Source organism: Cyphellophora europaea (genome assembly GCF_000365145.1).
Source record: "Cyphellophora europaea CBS 101466 unplaced genomic scaffold supercont1.6, whole genome shotgun sequence".
Taxonomy (NCBI): domain Eukaryota; kingdom Fungi; phylum Ascomycota; class Eurotiomycetes; order Chaetothyriales; family Cyphellophoraceae; genus Cyphellophora; species Cyphellophora europaea.
The window spans coordinates 176754-194989 of NW_008481812.1; the positions used below are offsets into that span (position 1 = coordinate 176754).

Here is an 18236-nt window from a genome sequence, read left to right on the forward strand (position 1 = left end):
CTGGTCCAAGGTAGCGGAAGTGGATGGCGTTATTTATGGGGCCACGCAGGCCGGGGTTGTTGCCCGGTCATGGTCCCCGATACCGTGACGGACATTTGCTTGCGAATGCCTGGCCCGGTGTAAATGCTTGGGGCATCGTCAAGAATGTGTTCCTGGCTGTCTCCATCATCACGCAGATTGTTCCATTGTCCACGAACACCCTGGTCGTGCGCCGATTTGAAGGTCGACATCTTGACGCCATCGCGACTCCTGCCGTATTGTGCAGGTGTGTGGTGCTGGTCTTGGTGCGAGTCATCCGTGCTGTTGTGGTTGAGAAAAGGGATGAAGCGCAGCAGGGGGCGGAGGTGAGGTAGGGAGCCGGCAAAGATGCCGATGCCGAGCTCGACGACGGTCCAAACTGCGATCTTGGCGGAGGCGAAGAGGAAGTTCTTGCTGTCCAGGAGTGCGAGCAGATAGCGGAGGCGGACAAGGGTGGCACAGGAGGCACTAGATTGGGTCAGCAATTTCAGCATCGGAAGCGGGGGAGGAGACTCACAAGGCAGCTAGAGCGAGAATGATGCCGACGGAGACTTTGATGGTCCGCTTCATTTGGACATTCCATAGCAAGAGGCCTGGCAGGATTGCTAGGGCAAAGTCGGTGAGGATACTGCAGGCTGAGATGAAGTAGGCTGCAACGGTGTTGATACTGGCGTTGCATGTGCCGCTGGTTGGATCCCAGAATGCTGAGGGTGGGCTGCATGATGCAACGATGCCGATCATGCTTCCAATGCCAGCGACCGCGGTGATGGCCATGATGGCCCAGAGGGAATATTTGAAGACATAGCGGGTGCCACAGATGCGAAGGAGCGCGACACAGATGCTGAACTTGATTGGGATCGTCGAGGGACAGTATAGGCTTTGACATATGAAGTAAAACTGGGGGAGGGTCAGCGTTGTCGTTTGGAGGAAACACTTTACTGACCTTGAGCGTCCGCTCAGCGAGCTCGTCGGTAATCCGTGGATCTTCGGGTCGATAGCCGCCGCCCGAGTAGCAATAGACGATGAGGATGCCGCCCCAAGCAGTGGACATGACCAGACCCAGTCCCATGAGCCAGTCATCGAGACCTAGCGCTTTAATCTTGATGCGTACGAGAAAGCGGGCGATGAGAGTCGGCCAGCAGATGGCCAGCATGACGATGGTGAGAATGAAGGTGACAAGGCCATCGCCCTGCGGTGGTACAGTCTGCATGGTGAAGCGGGTGCAGTGCGTCTGGCAGAAGAAAGGACCTCATTGCTTTGAGCAATGGGAGGTTATGTATGTCTATCATGGAGCACCAGATGCCGGGCCGGAGTGTTTCCCCAGCAAGCGTCGGCGGGGCTGTCCAAGACGTCCATGCCTGTCGTGGTCTGGGCGGAGATGGAGGAAGGATTGCTCGTGCTGATCTTGGGGCAGGTCTCGTGCTTGGGTCATGCCTGGCCCAAGGTGTTGATCAAGGATGAAACGAGTATGGCTCGCACGTGATGGAGGCTCTTGAGTACACAGTCCACGAGAATCTGTGTCTCAGCTATTGCGCCGACAGGGAGTAGAGTTGCCACCAAAACTCCGGGTCTTTGATGCCGGAGAGAAGAACCCAGGAAGAAGTTGGACAAGCTTCCCCGCGTTTCCAGCGAGATCAATCACAATTCCCGTCTTGCCTCCACCTTGTCGCATCTTTTCCTTCCAAGGAGCCAAGGACTCAGGAGGCTGCTGTCGATCATGTCCACCGTCGACTAACTACCCAAAACTAGTAGCGGGCCAGTCCGGTTTGCGTCTGTGGATTATCGCCTAACGGTCGCCTTGTGAAGCCACCTTTCCATATTTAACATGCGGTCCTGTCGATCAGTCTGCAGCCGTTGCCATCCCATCGTTTCAGTCAGCTGGGGCCAATAGGGATCAATCCTTTTTCGTTCCAGTATCCCCCGAGGAACGAGAATGGAGGCCCACCGCCGGCGCGACCCCTGGGCTTGAGAAGGTCCAGTCTTCCTGTCCAGGAGAATGGCGTACTGTGGTAGCTCGGTGGGGAATCTCCAAAGGAAATCTCGAAAGACACTCAACACCGTCTACAGTCTACAAGGGTAAGAACGTTAGCTGACATTGCGCTTGATAGAGTAAGATAACCCAAGTAGGTAAAATTACCGGCTTCCGGTACTCGTATTACAGCTTGCTACGCGCGTGTTCTTTGGAATACATCACGTGTTTACATTACATGACATAACCCTGGAACGCTGGTATGGGGTCCAGGCAACGTTTATTACCCATGTGGACTGTTTGGCAACAGTCGACTGCGCTGGGCCAGTCATGCCGGTTGCCCGACTGTGTTGGGGGAGAAGCAGAGGTGTCACTCGACGCCGGTGGAGCGGGGTTTGTCCCACTCGGAATATTCCGCTCGATACTACAGTCTTGGTCGCTTGACTCTGAGGTGCCGAGTCATCGTCGGTCAGGGATCCCGGCCGTTCAAGTTATGGCGGCCGGCTCACTTGTCTTACCTGCAGACGCTGCGGCCGTCAGCGCGAATCTCGCTAAGGCTGTATTCCATGAGCGCCGTTGGCGGTCAAAAATCTATCGTGCTATGCTAATTTCTGTCCACCTCATGTATCTGGGTCTCCAACAGAATGGCTGAACTCGACGTTTCGAAACTCGCGCAGAAGACGCTAGACGTCACAGGTGGCTTGACATACACCTACTACACTTCTCCTGCGCAGGGGTCCAAGCCGACTCTGATTCTCTTTCATGGCTGGCCGGATACAGCACGCCTCTGGGCAGGGTTCATCAACAACTATCTTCTCCCCAATGGCTATGGAGTCATTGCGCTGGACTGCCTCGGCTATGGCGGGACCTCGAAACCGCTGGACTTGAAGGCGTACGCGTATTCAAACATGACGGCTCACGCCGTCGCAATCATGGATGCCGAAAAGGTCAACAAGGTCGTCTCTGTCGGCCATGACTGGGGCAGTGTCTTGTGCCAACGACTGTACAACTACTACCCTGAACGTGTGTCTGGAGTCATCATGATCAATGTCACTTACTTTCCTCCCGGCGGGCAATTCGACCTCGATGCCGTCAACAAAGCTACCAAGGAGGCCTTCGGCCATGGTGTCTTTGAATACTGGCATTTCTTCACTGCTGACGATGGCGCCAAAATCAGCAACGAGAACCTCGAGTCGGTCTACACCGTAGCCCACGGCAAGCCCGAAACATGGTTGGACAACTGGACCACGCCCGGTGGCATGCGCAAGTACGTCAGCGAGGGTCGCACACAGCCCGTGCTGCCATACGCCACAGGCGCCCACAAAGCCGACTTCATGGACCGCTTCCGCAAAGATGGTCTTGACGCCCCGAGCTGCTGGTACAAGGCTTCGACGTTCGGCATCCAGAGCCAGGACGAACAGCAGATTCGTGAAGATGCAAAGCAGGTCAATGTCCCGACGCTGTACTGGGGCGGCGAGCAGGACTATGTGTGTCTGCCGGCGGGACTGCAGGCTTCGGTGGATGCTGGCTTTCTTCCACACGTCAAGGCTGTCACCAGGCAGGGTGGTCATTGGGCACTGCTGGCAGGACCGGAGCAGTTCGGGCAGGATTTGCTAAGCTGGCTGCAAGAGACTTATGCGTGATCAATGACATGTAGCGCAGCAGACAGAGAACGACCAAGTATTCGTTACATGCGGACCAGTACAGCCCATCCACGACACAGTCCTCACATTCTCCGACACCGCCTCAATGCTCCCTGCCCCTCTTGATGACCTTACTCCATACATTGTGCAAAACACACCTCCTCGCCCTCGCGACCAGACTCCAGCTTACAATGCGGCTCGTCCACGCCCGCTCGCAGCCATGCAGATACAAGAACACCTAAGAGCCGAAATCCTCACGCCCCATCATGCCTCCATCCCTGTCGCTATGCACTCTCTGAAATACCATTTGCAACCACCCAAAGAAATACAGCCAAGAACATAAGTGCCGATTTGTCGTCTCCTTTCCTCTCCTCTCCCCTCCTTTTCTCCTATCCTCTCCTCTTCTCCTCCCCTCGCACTTTGGTCCAGTCCTGTCCAGTCCACAGGCCCCCCCTCCCCCCTCAAATTTCCCCTCTCCTCAACTCATCTTACTTCAGCCCATCATCATCAAAACCGCCACGACCTTCGACACCGCCACCCGACACACCTCCGCCGCCACTCCCCCGACAGGCCCGACGGCGTATCCACATCCGCGTCGTCCTGCCTTAGCAACTGCTGCGCCATTGAGTAGTCACCGTGATCCGGTGCTGAAAGTCCTGCATTGCCATTTGTCGCGGCGTGAGGATCGATGCCGTGGTCGTTCCGGCCAGGGCCAAGGCCAGAATTTGCAATTGCGTGTGCATCGGAATTTGATTCTGCTTGGCCCAGGGCGGCGAAGGCGAAGAGGAAGAGAAGGAGGTAGAGCGCGAGGAGGGAGGTTGGTGAGAGCATGTTGGTTTTGATTTTTGATTTTTGATTTTCGATTTTCGATTGGGATTTTGATTTGTCGGGTTTGGTCGAGGTTGCCTCGTCTGGGAGGGTGGACCAGAAAAGACCAGACAGACCAGATAGATGCGCAATGAAAATGAAATGAATGAATAGTCGTTTCTTGGGCGTGTCCGAATGCGCAACGAAATGAACGAGTGGCCTTTCTTGGGTGTGTATATGTGTGGTGTAGAGAGTGTGTGTGTGGTAGGGCAGTGTCGCAGGTTGGACGATAGCCAAAAGCCGTTTTGCCATGCATGCAAATCGCTATATTAAATAATAACTGCTCCGTCGGTGTCACCCTCCTTCATTCATGCTTGCTTGCTTGGCCAGTTTCTAATTTCAGACCCCAAAACCCAAGAACAAAAATCTCCTGCTGCCTGCTCATCGCTCTGGCGGACTCATCTCTTTTTTGGTGGTGCGATTTGCGAATTGCGATTTGCGCTTCTGCGCTCCCGCCAATATGGGATGACATGTGTGGCACAGCCCCGTCAACGCATGCCATCTATCGCAACTTTTCTGCCGCATAGGGAAAAGACCGATCGACCTCGCTCACTACCCCTGGCGCTAGGGGGCGCCGTTAGAAGTTTAGCGCCAAACTTAATGACCGATAGGCGAGCGGTTGGTATGTCCTGAAGGAGAAACGTCGACGCCTTGTTTTGTACGAGTTGCGAGTTTGGACCTTCGTCGCAAAACATCTGCTAGATTTGTGGTGATCATGGTGATCAGAATGCGCCCCGGGTAGTCACTGCTCGTTACGTGGGGTCGGGGTTTTCGAGGTTGCTATTCCAGCCAACTTTGCCGTGCGAGATAGCTGGTCTTTTCGATCCACCTCTTTTCCAAACAAGATCTTCTCGGTCCACTCCTCCCACATCTCTGGATCTAGCTCCTCGCCCTGCAATTGGCCAAGATCTGGTGCAGATCGAAATGAGGTCGATGTTAGAACTCGCGCACGAGTCACTGTGCCGGGTTTTCTTCTCCTGAGGAACCTTACGGTCGTCCACCCGGTAAAGGGACTCGAGCGGTTTGAGCCATTGGCTTCGCCGTTGTGCTCGAGTAGGGTGCAGTTCGCCACTCGAAGGTGCTCTTCTGGCAGTTTGGAGGACAACTGATTCGCGGAAGCGTCCGTGGATGCGACGCCGTCGCTGGTCATCTGTCGCTCGAGTTCCATGCAACTCCTTGCCATAGCCGCCAGTTGCGGACCGATGAATGGACCCTCGCATCCGGCACTTTCGAGATGCGCGATTGCTCGTTTGCGCAGGTCAAGGTGGCGGCATTTGAGAGCGACCATGTGCAACGGTGGGATGACGCCGACTTGAAGTGTGAAGGACGAACAATTATCGTCGCTGGCCGTGGCACAGGCAGCGAAGAACTCGTCAGCGCTCTGCACAATAGCATCGTAATCGTCTCGATGAGCGTCCCACTGCATCTCATATGTGACGAAGAGACACTTGACTTGCAACAACGTCAAGATGAACAGATTCTGCAGGATCAGTAAGATTGACCTGCTTGAGGCATCTTTTATGACAGTCAACTGCCTCTGCAAGCACTCCCGCCACTTGACAAGCCGCTGGGTACAGCCTGATATGGCAGACTCGTGCATGCCGGTGTCTGCGGCAATCGAGTCATGGTAGACTCGAGCGATGCATGCCTGCGCATAATGCAAGGCTTCAATGCTGCGGCATTCCACTTGCCGCCAGTCAACTTCCTCGTGGATGGAGAATACTGGAGGATCTGCAGCTTCCAACGTTGGGAGCCGGACACCTTCGGAATACAACATACATTGTAGGTCGTAGATACGGCCGAGATGGCCGATGCTACGGCTCCCAGGCTGCTGATTAGTGGATGTGGACAGTGACTGGACTGCAGCAATTCCGTGCTTCAAGCCGTTCTGACGCCGTCGCTGAAGCAGTTCGATGGCCAGCAGTAGCAAGGCTGTTATGTAGAGTGACATTGGCGAAGAGCTGTTGCTCGATATTTCTTTCGACAAAAGGTGTACCGATTCGCCATATAGACTATCCACGCTTGCTGATTGGGACGGTCTTTTAATGGCATTCTGCTCGTTTAGTGCTTCGAGGGCTTCAAGAGCTACAATCGCGGAGGTCGGGTACATGGGGCACAAGCGTAGGACTTCTCGTAAAGCACTCTTACCCGGGCGGTCAAGGCCAGTCGTATCAAGAGCTCGAACGCATCGCCTTTCCATGTTCGCGCGGGTGGATTGGTCTAGCTGACTCGAGTCCGATGAAATGTTCGATGGCGCCACCAATTGCAAGTTGGTAGTAAAAGATTGGGATAGGAGATAACAATCATTAGCTCGAGGTTTCGGATATCCATCGCACACTCTTTTCGCCCTAGCACATCGCCGACAGACAGGCTTGGCTTCGTCGCATCGAACTCTGCGCTCTTTGCACGTGTAGCATCCAAGTCGCGACTGGGGCTTAGCAAGGACTCGACTTCGCTTCATTTTGGGATTCAGGGCGGCCACAGGGAGTGGTTGCATCCTTGACGCATTTTTTGTGAACTTGAATGAAGAGAGGTCGGGCAATCTTTGTGCCTGGGTTTGTTGATGATGATGATAATGGTGGTGGTTGTGGCGATGACTAAAGTGGAACGACTCGTCACTGGAGCGTGGCTGTGTCGGATCCGCCCCCAACTCGAAAGCTTGTGCAGACGGCAAATCATCTGCGACACTTGTTTCAACATTTATCTTCGCCCAGCGAGACCATTCTGCGCGGCACTTTGCTGCAGGAATCACTCTGTGGGATAAATCCAGAACCTGAAAGGCAGGAACGAATCATTTATGATCGCAGTCGTTCTTTCGGTCCAGACTGGCCTAACAAGGACGCCGATGCCTGTTTTAGCGTTGTGTTTCCTCATCCTCGCATGAATACTGCAATTGCATGACAGGGAGCCTCATTCAGTGAGTCCGGAGAATAATCTGGCACCTGGACCTTGGGTCAGCGAGGCATGAATCTTTCCGCATCCTCGGTAAGTCTTACGCCATCAACCAACGACTTGGACGCAGTAAGACAGCTCATCTAGCGCCGAGACATCTATGTCTATAAGAACAGTGGGTATTTTCAGGCCGCGGCGCTCTTCAGCTACTGAGCACAGCCCCTAGCACATCGCATTGGCCGCTGATTGCTCTATGACTTCTATGAGATGTAATCAATTATATATCGGGTAGGTGCTGATAATGATTACCCTGCGGCGTACGCTGTCTTGTGGTCAGCAAAAGCAACGGCTATAAAAACGTGACTACACCTCTGCCTGTGGTGTTTCCTTTGACTGCAGCTTGAACATACAGCTCCGCCAACTTATGCTTGCTGGGAGATGGCAGCCACAATATTGACCAGCGCGGCCGGGAAGTTGAATATTGAGAAGGCTTGGAGTTATAGTCAAGAGCAGGTGCGTGTATCTGTGGAATGGAAGTCGCACAATGGAGTCGAGATCACCTCGAATCATAACTGACTTAACGAATGACCTCAGATTCTGGAATGGCTCAAAGGAGTGCGCAAGTCCCCTCCACAGTATGGTATTACCAAAGTGGACAGAAACAGGATAGCCCAGACAGTGGGGCCCAAAAGCAAGACCATGTCCCATTCTTTTGCTATCGATTACATGAAGCATCTGGTGTGAGTTTCCCAGCCCATTAGGGAGAGACGAACTCAGCTAAGAGGAGCGGTAGCAAGACTCAAAGGATCACGAACCCGTATTTCATGGGTGAAGATGAGGATGGCAACATTGACTACAGGGACTACGATGCGGTACTTGACGGCAAGCAACTACCAGTACGCACGCTTTTCGATGTACTCGGTTGGATACTGTCTGTTACAGCCAAGCCGGATGGTGGCAAGGCAACACAGAACAATTTCTATCTACCCTTGCTGGCCCTTTTTGGGAAGTGGTGCTGGGCGCTGCTGCCAGATAAAACATCTCAGCCTAACATGATACACATCTCATGGATGGAAAAGCCCGAGGTCGAGGAAAATGTGGTGATAATTGGCGCTACCCCAGGTGGCGATGAGTGTTATTGGAGCGGCGAGAAGGAGGTTTACCATGAAAAAGAGCCTCAAACAGAAGAGTCGCGCAAAAAGCTCAAGTCAATTCCCTCGAACGAGAAAATCAACTGGTCATATGAAGGTCATCGCGGTAAAGATGTTGTAGGATCGCGACAACAAATGCTGCGAGATCTCCGAGTTCCCGTACCGCCTGGCGATGAGGAAAATCTTGTTCAAGTTGGGAAAAAAGATCCAGCACATAAAAATAAGTTATTGACGCACGTCAACAGGGATGGTGAACTCGTCGATGACACCGACGAGACCGCTTATACTGTGGGCTCTTCGGCTTATGGTGTCTGCGCCGAGACCTTCTCCTACATCTGGATGGGCCAGCACATGTGAGAGACTCCAATCCCAAGCGCTGACACAGGCTGATAATTCGTGCAAACGCAGGCGGGACCATGATATACCACTCATCAACGGCTTTGCTCTTGACACTACGAAGGTCGATCTCGCAGATATGACGACATTTGACCCGGCAAAACTGGAAAACGCGTTTCGAGAGCCGTGTCGAAATTCCTGTCAGAAGATCATGCCACATTTTAAAGGCAAGTTCCTCTTCAAGCTGGAAAGGATGGAACCACTCAGCAATGGAACACAGCCTGTCGAAAAGAAGGTCAATAGCCGAAAGAAAGCGAAAGCGAAAGCGAAAGCGAAAAAGAGCGAAAAGGACAACGATGATGAGCAATCGGGTGATGGTCTGTAGACGAGTGGCGGTTGAGCCTTCTTCGTTGCTCCTGTACAAAACTTACGCGTATGTAGTATAGCCGGCTTCATGCACGGGATATTCCTTACTTCAGTCTCTACGTTGTCGATGCTTCTGTTGACTCCCGACGCTGACATAGACTCTCATCTGCTACATCAAATTGTTGTATTGCGGCACTCCTACGATGCAGCATTCAGGACGTGCTAAACGTCCAAGAACGCTTCGAGCATACGAAGTATGTCGGGCGCGAAAAGATGGCTGTAGCGAAAGCCCCGCGGTGTTCATAATGAGTTGGTGAGCATAGGGTCACAATCTTCGCTAAACGAGATGTGGTTCACGAGCATCTAGAGTACGGTCCGAACTGTACCTATTTGAGAACTCCACCGAGCAAGCGGCCGAGAGTGAGGCAAATTCAGCAAACGGCAACTCTCCAAGCCACGCCTGATCTTCTCCAATTAGATCGAAGAAACGGGGACAAAATGTACTAGGACCACAAATCTAACCTGGAGAGAAATCGCATACGAGACCTGAATCCCAAGACAGAGCCCTTTTCTCGACCTTCGAGGTCTCAAGACAGCCAACAGCCGGTAATATCTCCTTCGAGTGCTTGCGAAGAAAGAAATGCATCTGCGGGGTTCTATCAGCTTGCTGAAACCGCCGCATTCATTGCCGTCTCGATAACTGGAGTCTGGACGGCAGGTTCTCATGCTGTCACGGGGCCCAGCCTCGCCCACAGCATTACAAGGATGTAGTTTTGATTGAAACTGGTGAACGGCACCAAATATCTAGATAAGTCAATCTTTAAAGTCTGGATTCTCGTACGTTTCCCACTTGGCACCGTGATGCGTCGGGTTGCGGTCATATCTCAACAAATCCAACAGCACTTTCGCCCCGACTTTCATCACGGTCGACCCTTGGCTTTCCAGTGTGTCTCTGCGCAGTCTTGCGTTCTCGTCAGAGCTGTCTATGAGGCTCGCCGCCCCTTTCCCGCCGGGCGGAGGCCACAGATTCAGTCGCATTTTGCCCCGGCTACCCGATTCGATGTCACCAAAGCCAATACATTGCCAAACGTTGGTTGCTCCGTTTTTGCGACTGGGAGACGCGAAGATCAAAATTCCGGCGTCGATTGAGGGCACTCGAAACACCCAGTATCCAGTGTTCCGCCCCGGCTTCGAGGAGATTATACAGGTCCTGAAATCTGCGATCAACCTGCAACTAGTGCAACGGCACATTTTGATGCGCGGAAAGTTCTTGAAGTATTCGACTGCATCGTCAGCGAGCCTGTTGATGACGATCGGGTAGAGATGTCGTGTGGTCGGACTGTTAGTCATCCCGGACAGCTGTGTCTCTGGTGAGACTTGTTGGTGTATATTGGGGGATTTCTGAAGGGTCTCAAAACCAGCAGACTTCTTGAGAGATCGTGAGTTACTGAGCTGATGCAGACTCGGAACTTCTGGAACGTCGCTAAGTTTGAACGTTCTCTTGAGGAGCAGTCCTGCGGCAACACTGTCATCATAGCGATAGGAGCCGTACTTGCCATTGAAGTGTTCCAAGGCTTTCCAGAAGACCGCCTCTATTGTGTCGTTGTAGTCGATGGGGAATGTGTCGCCTTCCGAAATCAAGGACAAAATTGCCAGGAGTTTGTCTCTTGCGTCGGAACATTCTAGGTGACCGAATACCTCCACAGCCTGAATCAGTCGAGGCTTCGAAGTCGCGCCGCGATTCAGATATCTCCATATGTACAAAGAGCGAGCGGCATCGGATCGGGAACCGTATACCTTGTTTTCAAACATTTCGAATGAATGTTGTTGATTTCCTATAATCATCTCCACCTGATTTGCTAGGATGACCTCCTGACAAGGCCACAATCGCGACCAGTACGGGCGTGCCGCAATGTATGACCCAGCTGTGCCCGTTACAGTCTCATCATTAGTGCTTTCATCAGGGTCAAGCCAGACATCGAGCTCGCCGAGCCAGATCAGCACCACCTGAGCGGAGGAGTAGATGCAGCTCATCAAGCGCAATTGCTGATTTCTCTCTTTGACATTCTTCTGATCAATACATACGGCATCAACCCACAGTAGATCATTGCGATTGAACCATGGTGCGGTGTTTAGCTTGTCGAGAAAAGCGTGCAGGTTTGGACGAATGTAGAACAGCTTGTCGTCGATGGATATTGCCTTGTCGGCTTTCTCAGTGCCCCACGTGTAAGAAAGAGCTTTAAATCTTGGCCGCTTCTCGGGTGGATCTGCGATATTGAGCTGTTTCATGGAAAACCGCAGACGTCCACCAGAACTCGCTGCGAGATTCAGGACTCGGATACTGGTATTTGGATGCTGAAGTGGGGTGTGAGTGAATGGACGCGCGATGTGTAGCCTGGGATCATCGAAGAAGCGCTTCATTGTGAGGTCTACTGTAATGCCTTTGCTCCGAGGAGGTCTCGAATTGCCACCATTGGCAAAGTTGTTGTGGAATTATTGACGCCGTGAAAGGGTTTGACCATCCGAGTTACTGAGTAGAAGACGGCTCGGAACGTAACATAGACATAGATGCTAAAGCGCCATTTCCTCAGGCCATCGTTCCTGCCACCAAAGTAGAAAAACAACAACAAGGCTGAGAAAGCGCATGGTTTTATGCACTTTTGAGATATACTAGCAGTACCTCTTTGAGAGCGAAACAAAAGTACATCTGTCGTGCCAAAGGTCTCCAATCATCGAATTGCACTTGGCTTACCAAAGTTCTTGAAGTTGGGACACAAGAGCGCCACCAATTGGAGAGGTCTCGAACCAAAGTTCCAGGATATGTGGCACCCTCCTCGCTAATAAACTTCTCGGGCGCCAACTGAGCGACGCCTCGACAAGCCCCTTTTCCAACCACGGAGGCGCAGCACGATATCTCCCAGTCAACAATACAGCACACCTGCCAATCTATGCTGGTGGCGTCGGTTGTGCTGGAGTGGACATCAGGCGGATGGTGCGCTAATCGGAAGGGTCATTCCTCGATAATCTGTACTCTCATGATGCCTTCGAGTCGAGCAACGAGAAGCATTGGTAAGCCGCCCACAGATGCAGCCAGCGAAGTGTATCTATCCGAAGGACTGAATATATCAACCTCGACTTCAACAACGATCTGAACCCACGTGCGCTAGCCCAAGTCTCGGTACCGCACCATCAAGCATGGCTAAGCATTCGGTTCTGTTCATTCCGGGGTCCTACGTTGTCCTATCCGTCCACCAACCGCTCATCGACGCGGTTTCCGCAGCTGGCTACGAGATCAATGGCATCTATTTACCCAGCATCGGTCCATGCAGCAGTGAGGGTTACCCGAGTCCGGCACCCTCGATGTACGACGACGTAGCCGCCATTGCGGACGAGGCAGAGCAGCTCGCGGACCAAGGCACAGATGTGGTATTGACCGGCCACTCTTACGCTGGAGTACCCATGTCCCAGTGCACCAAGGGACTGAGCCGAGTCGAGCGGCAACAGCAGGGCAAACCGGGTGGGACCGTTCCACCTTGGCTACTATGCCTCGCTCGTCCCAGCACTGGGACAATAAGCCAGCTCGCTGCTAAGCCGCTTTTCAAATAGTAGCAGACCTGCTGTATCGATCGATGTGAGAGCCCCCTCTCCCACCCCCCCTCCCGGTACTGAAGGTGGTTTCGTCGGTGCATCCTTACTGATCCCATAGTGACAGGGCCACGGCTGAATGCTCATGGAAGATCCAAAAGCAACCGCCGCTATGGACTGCCAAGACCCCCCTGCCGCCGACGGCGAAACTCTCGTGCGCGGCTTCGCAAAGCATTCGGCAACGAGCTCACCCACGCCGGCTATTGCGACATTCCGGTGTCACCTGCTGTGCGAAAGGGATGTGGCTGGTCCACTGGACTTTCAGAGAGAGATGATAGCCATGATTGAGCAGGCTAGCGGAGGGAGAAAGGTCGACGCTACTGGCATCGATGCGGGCCACTGCGCCAATGCTAGCAAGGAGAAGGAGACGAACGAGTGGATCTGGGGGGTTCTTCGGAAGACACAAGGACCATGAAATGCGGTCCCAGTGTGAGAATTTTATGAACACTCTGCACCCACCTGACAGAAATGAGTCTATGTTGCTTTGGTGCAACACCCATCGTTCAGATACGTCCCCGCCCCAATTCCAGCTTCAGATCATCGAGTTCTTCCTCAGAGAAACTCTCACCCAGTGTCAGCTCACTGGTTATCATGCAGCACCGGTACAGTCCTCGACCTATGCGCAGCCTTGCAGACGTGCCAAGTAGCGCGAATACTTTCATGGCGTTGACAGTGGCCTCGGCAACAGAAACATCTGCGCTTCGAACACGCTGCTTTGGTGGTCTATAGATCCACTTCCCACCTACCTCATCGCTTTGGATTCCCTCCATGGCTTTAGCAATGAGGCACATGGAAGTAGCAGGATGGAGTCGGCGAAGGTCCACACTGTCGGTCGATTGATCCCATACAGGCTCCCCGAACCGATCGTCAACACTGTTTTTCATGTATGACTGCGATAGTAAGAGGAACTTCGTTGCTGTATCAGCGTCCAGGTCGAACTCGGTCATATTGGCGCACAGGAAGAATAATAAGTGGAAAATTCCAGCCGCCCGATAGTAAGGTGCTGTTGGGTCGCGTAGGTAATGGTCCACGGCCGCTAGCAAGGAAGCTCGAAGTCTCTGTAGGAGACTCTTGTTGTTTGCTCTTTCTGACGTGTAGACTGGGGAATGCGCGCCCGTATGCGCGCCCGAAGCGGCTCCAAGTACCTGGTGACGAAGCGTCCAGGCTTGGATCTGGCTGAGATAGCAGAAGAACGCATCGATCGCTTTCGCAGCAGCGAAACTGGTTCTATCGGAGTCGAATTCAACAAAATGATACTGGGATATGTAAAAACCGGGCGCAATCAGTGGTCCAACATCCGGAGAAGTTGGGTCTGGAGACTGAAAGACCGCTTGTATACCACCATTTCGCTCCACCAGGTCATGCATGGCTCTGAGATGAAGAAGCTGCAGATCAGATCGACCAAGAAAGTGCTCGGTAAGCATAATGCACATCATCGCCATCATCTGCTCGTCAAAGCTGGCATCTGGGTTCCGCATTAGCTCTGCGACCGACCTATAAGCATTTGCCCGACGACGGAAGAAATTTGCAGACAACGGAGTGCCTCGAAGTTTGCAGATTGTATGCTCAGCCAGAACGATATGAGTCTCGGCATATGCGGCAAGCCGTTCAAGTGCACCGTTCCTGACAACGTGTACCGCTGGGCAGTATAACGGAATGGATGAAGTTCCAAATAGCCGCTGACGTCCCTCGGTGAGAACTCGTCATGAGTTAGCAAGGATTTCACTGACCTCGGGTTATGGACCTACAGTAGTAGAGCAGCTGTCGCTCTTTCATAGACACTTGGATCGGCAAGCGAAGGAAGGGATCTAGGCTGCCGCCAATGTGGATTGGTACGCTGGACACACTCGGAGGAGATGCACAACGAGAGTTTGTGCTTTTAGCAGTGTTGGTTTTGCGAGACGCTCGTGACGGGTGAATAGTTGGATTGATTTTGCTTATTGCTGTCGACTTTGGATTGTGCCACATCTTCGAAGCAGTCCCTGACGATCGTGTCTGCTTGTGAAGAGATGATCCTCGGTTCGAATTCTGAGCACCTGTGCCATCATGGCTGTAAGCTATAATCTGTCGTGAGGCGTTGGGATGGTCCGACGTTTCTTCGACGTGTTCCAAATCCTGCCATTCGCTCGTATCTAGGTCTTCATTCGCGAAGATATCTTCCAGTACACGTAATGAGAGGCCAGTGTAATCTACTGGTACAGGTTGAGGTGGTGTATCTAGGGAGATAGTCGAGGAGATGCTGTTGTTGTCGTCACCCTGACGAGGCAATTCTATGTTTATGTTTTGAGGCTGATTTGGAACCGCGGATTTCTTGGATTTCTTTCTCTTCAAGCTGGCGATATGTGAGTTGATGATTGATACTGCTGGCTTTCTGTCTTGGTACCATGCTCCACGGTCAGTTGGCGTGGAGAGGATAAACTGTGTATGTGGGTTGTCCTTAGACATGGCGATCTGCTCAAAGTCACCCTGCAGCGGTCCTGGAAGCTCGCATCACCTCAGTGGATGATGCACAGAACATGAAAATGAGAACTCGGCTCAAAGAGGCAACCGACATGGATATCAGAGAAAATATGAGCTGCACCTTGACGGCAATCTGAGCGATTGATGAAGCTGGGCGGCTTACTCTTTCTGGCAGGTAGACTCCACGTTTTGACGGTTCAAGCATTTGTGGGTGGCTCCTTCCTCTTGAAAGTGGGTCTTAGACAAGTCGGATTTGTGGTCCTGTTTACCATATTGGGAAGGCGCTCTAGTGGAATGCTGAGTACTAATATATCAGGAAGATGCTTCAGCAACGTCTCGAGAATCGGGGAATCTGCAGCCGACAGAGTTTCTGGATCTCAACTTGCTGTCTTGATCAAGTGAATCTGTCCTTAAACGCACACTAAGACCTTGCTTAGGACAGTATCATCAAGCATGAATTCCGAACAATAACAAGTTATGGAGCAAAAAGGAGTGATTCAGAGTCTGGCGACGTATTCAAGTACAGCGGGAAAGCGCCTAGCATACACAGTGTCCTGCAGATAAGCAGTTGTTACCAGGCCGAGGTCGATCCAGGATTTGAATGCGGAGTTTTCTTTCTGACTAAGTCGTGAGTGAGGCGTGTGACGAATGGCGCGCAACCGCTCACGAATTTCACCCTCGTTGATATAGCTTTAGTATGGGCTCTGGCTTCTTCAGCGTCGAGCAGGAGCCTAAGGACTCAACGTCATCATGCCTTCGAAAGGATCGAGTAGAAAGCAAGAAGGCTCGAGGACATCTGACGTTCAGTCACATATCCATAAGCACCTCCCTCGCAGCCGTAGTATCAGCAGAGAAGAGCGGTACCAGGGGCGACTCTACCCAATGGCACGCCGATCGGTGCAGCGCTCAGCACCTGACTCGAGCAGTGAATCTGCCTATGCAAGGACACTGACTCGGCTTGCCAGGGAGACCGAAACGTTGTTATCCTCTTTTGGACCAGACACCTCCACCAGCGACAGTTCCAGACAGGAGCAGTACTCGCAGGATGACAATGCGCAACACAAGGATTCTCTTGTCTCGCTTCCGAGACAGATCCACACGACCCTTGATCCTTTTGTCACTTTACCAAATGGCGTAACGGACTATGAGCGATCGAGACTGCAGATATGTGAGTCTACTCCAGCTTACTCGGCTCTCAGTGTCCCTGACGTAGCAGATCTCTCGCTCGGAAATTTTTGGTTCGGCATGTCAGATCGACCGAGATACTCGCCAACTCGTGCCACTGGTATACCAATTGCGAGCCATTCTGCGGTCGGACTGCAATGGATTTGCATTCTTACCGACGAGACACTGCGTTTCTCATGGGGCGAGAGGGCGCCGAGTCAGCAATTGATTTTGCAAAAGCGAAGAGGCTATCACCTTTTGAACGAGGCGCTACGTGCTCGAAGCACACGTTTTGAGGAAGCAATACTGGCACTGATTATTGAGGGTCTGGAGGTAAGCATCTTCGGCAACGAGAGATCAAGGAATCTGCATGCGACAGCGACTGATATGATACTTCGGTCGCGAGGCAGTCTGAAGAAGGCTTTGGCCGGCCTAGCGAACACAGAGCCTTGGTTCGTCGCAGCTCAGTTTTCATTGGGAAAATGTCGTTTCTCGAGTCGACGCCACCTGGAGTCGGTCAAAGGCAGATGGAAGGCTGATCTTCTGCATATTCTCCACGCCACTAAGCCGCTGTGCTCCACCGTCGATTTCCCATGTTCGGACACAGCTCGACCCGAAAGCGGCGAAAGATTGCAAGCCCAGATGATCAAGCTGGTAATTGAGATTGGCAATACACCTCAAAGCCATGTTGCGCAGGCACTTCAGCTTACTCTGTATCTTGAGCTGGCCTGGACGATGCTCCAGTTCGCAAACTCAACGAAGATGCTGATGAACTACTTCCACCGTCTGGACTTTCTCACAACCAGCATGCTCATTGGTGGCGGTCCAGGCGACTCAACGTATGATCTACGAGGCTCTGCCGTCGGACCAGCGTTGGGTTGTGCTCGAAGGGATGTAATTTCTGCCTGGTTGCCAGCAGCGCTGTTGGACTTTGACACGGAAATTACTGCTGTTCATATCAACTCTCTCAAGATATTCAAGTATCTTGAATCCAAGGGACGAGAGTTGGTCTTGGAAAGACTGTCGTCGTGGTTGATAGCAGGACTCCCAGAGAGCGGGCAAGCCCTCGTAAGCGAAGCCGAGATGACCGAGCTTGAGGCGCAGATAGTACGAACTTGGACATCAGAGAACCAGAATGCTAGCTCCTGGTAATGGCAGCAATAATAAGAGAGACAGAATGATTGAGAGATAAATGGTAGAGGAGGCAAGGGCTGTCACAAGTAGGTGAAGCACAGGGAGGAGAGATGCAAGAAAGGGCAAATGAGACGGGCAGGCTAAGGCCGCATCCCCAGAATATGATGCGCTGGAATGGCCCCCTCCCTTAACAGCGACAGGGAACGTTGTTCATGCTGCTCCATCTTCATGATGCAGCCCAAAATTGATTGGCTGTGGTCAGACCGCGAGAGGAGCAGACGCCCGAACTCGTATCATGCGCCTATTAGATTCCGAAACCTTGGAGCTCAAAGTCTTCTTCGACAGCAACATCCCCAGCTACGCCATCTTGTCACATCGCTGGCAAGATGTGGAGCTCGCCTTCAAGGACACCAAGCCGAAACGGTGAGCTGAGCTGAGCGGCAAGCCAGGCTTTGCCAAGGTCCAGGCATCCTGTGACAGGGCTGGACGAGACGAATTCCAATACTGCTGGATCGATACTTGCTGCACACAGGAATGTCGTTCTCAAGGACTCTACATTGCAAAAGGGGCGGTATCTGCCGCCACATCTGC

The 18236-nt window shown here is 52.6% G+C and overlaps 8 protein-coding genes across 8 annotated transcripts; 4 read left to right on the forward strand and 4 right to left on the reverse strand.

Annotated features, from left to right (window-relative positions):
- Window positions 1–29: 29 nt before the first annotated feature.
- HMPREF1541_06274 (uncharacterized protein) lies at window positions 30–1228 on the reverse strand (the record flags this gene model as incomplete). Its single annotated transcript, XM_008720610.1, has 3 exons — window positions 30–486; window positions 536–915; window positions 962–1228. The coding sequence occupies 3 exons, from the start codon at window positions 1226–1228 to the stop codon at window positions 30–32; spliced, it is 1104 nt and encodes a 367-aa protein (XP_008718832.1).
- Window positions 1229–2631: 1403 nt separating this feature from the next.
- On the forward strand, window positions 2632–3630 carry HMPREF1541_06275 (uncharacterized protein; the record flags this gene model as incomplete). Its single annotated transcript, XM_008720611.1, has 1 exon — window positions 2632–3630. The coding sequence occupies one exon, from the start codon at window positions 2632–2634 to the stop codon at window positions 3628–3630; it is 999 nt and encodes a 332-aa protein (XP_008718833.1).
- Window positions 3631–5239: 1609 nt separating this feature from the next.
- HMPREF1541_06276 (uncharacterized protein) lies at window positions 5240–6697 on the reverse strand (the record flags this gene model as incomplete). Its single annotated transcript, XM_008720612.1, has 1 exon — window positions 5240–6697. The coding sequence occupies one exon, from the start codon at window positions 6695–6697 to the stop codon at window positions 5240–5242; it is 1458 nt and encodes a 485-aa protein (XP_008718834.1).
- A 1516-nt stretch (window positions 6698–8213) lies between these two features.
- Window positions 8214–9261, forward strand: HMPREF1541_06277 (uncharacterized protein; the record flags this gene model as incomplete). Its single annotated transcript, XM_008720613.1, has 2 exons — window positions 8214–8893; window positions 8949–9261. The coding sequence occupies 2 exons, from the start codon at window positions 8214–8216 to the stop codon at window positions 9259–9261; spliced, it is 993 nt and encodes a 330-aa protein (XP_008718835.1).
- A 794-nt stretch (window positions 9262–10055) lies between these two features.
- On the reverse strand, window positions 10056–11663 carry HMPREF1541_06278 (uncharacterized protein; the record flags this gene model as incomplete). The annotated part of the gene is made up of 1 exon (XM_008720614.1): window positions 10056–11663. The coding sequence occupies one exon, from the start codon at window positions 11661–11663 to the stop codon at window positions 10056–10058; it is 1608 nt and encodes a 535-aa protein (XP_008718836.1).
- Window positions 11664–12437: 774 nt separating this feature from the next.
- HMPREF1541_06279 (uncharacterized protein) lies at window positions 12438–12848 on the forward strand (the record flags this gene model as incomplete). The annotated part of the gene is made up of 1 exon (XM_008720615.1): window positions 12438–12848. One exon carries the CDS (start codon window positions 12438–12440, stop codon window positions 12846–12848), a length of 411 nt encoding a protein of 136 aa, XP_008718837.1.
- Window positions 12849–13390: 542 nt separating this feature from the next.
- Window positions 13391–15332, reverse strand: HMPREF1541_06280 (uncharacterized protein; the record flags this gene model as incomplete). The annotated part of the gene is made up of 2 exons (XM_008720616.1): window positions 13391–14586; window positions 14636–15332. The coding sequence occupies 2 exons, from the start codon at window positions 15330–15332 to the stop codon at window positions 13391–13393; spliced, it is 1893 nt and encodes a 630-aa protein (XP_008718838.1).
- Window positions 15333–16229: 897 nt separating this feature from the next.
- Window positions 16230–17663, forward strand: HMPREF1541_06281 (uncharacterized protein; the record flags this gene model as incomplete). Its single annotated transcript, XM_008720617.1, has 1 exon — window positions 16230–17663. The coding sequence occupies one exon, from the start codon at window positions 16230–16232 to the stop codon at window positions 17661–17663; it is 1434 nt and encodes a 477-aa protein (XP_008718839.1).
- Between the last annotated feature and the right edge of the window lie 573 nt (window positions 17664–18236).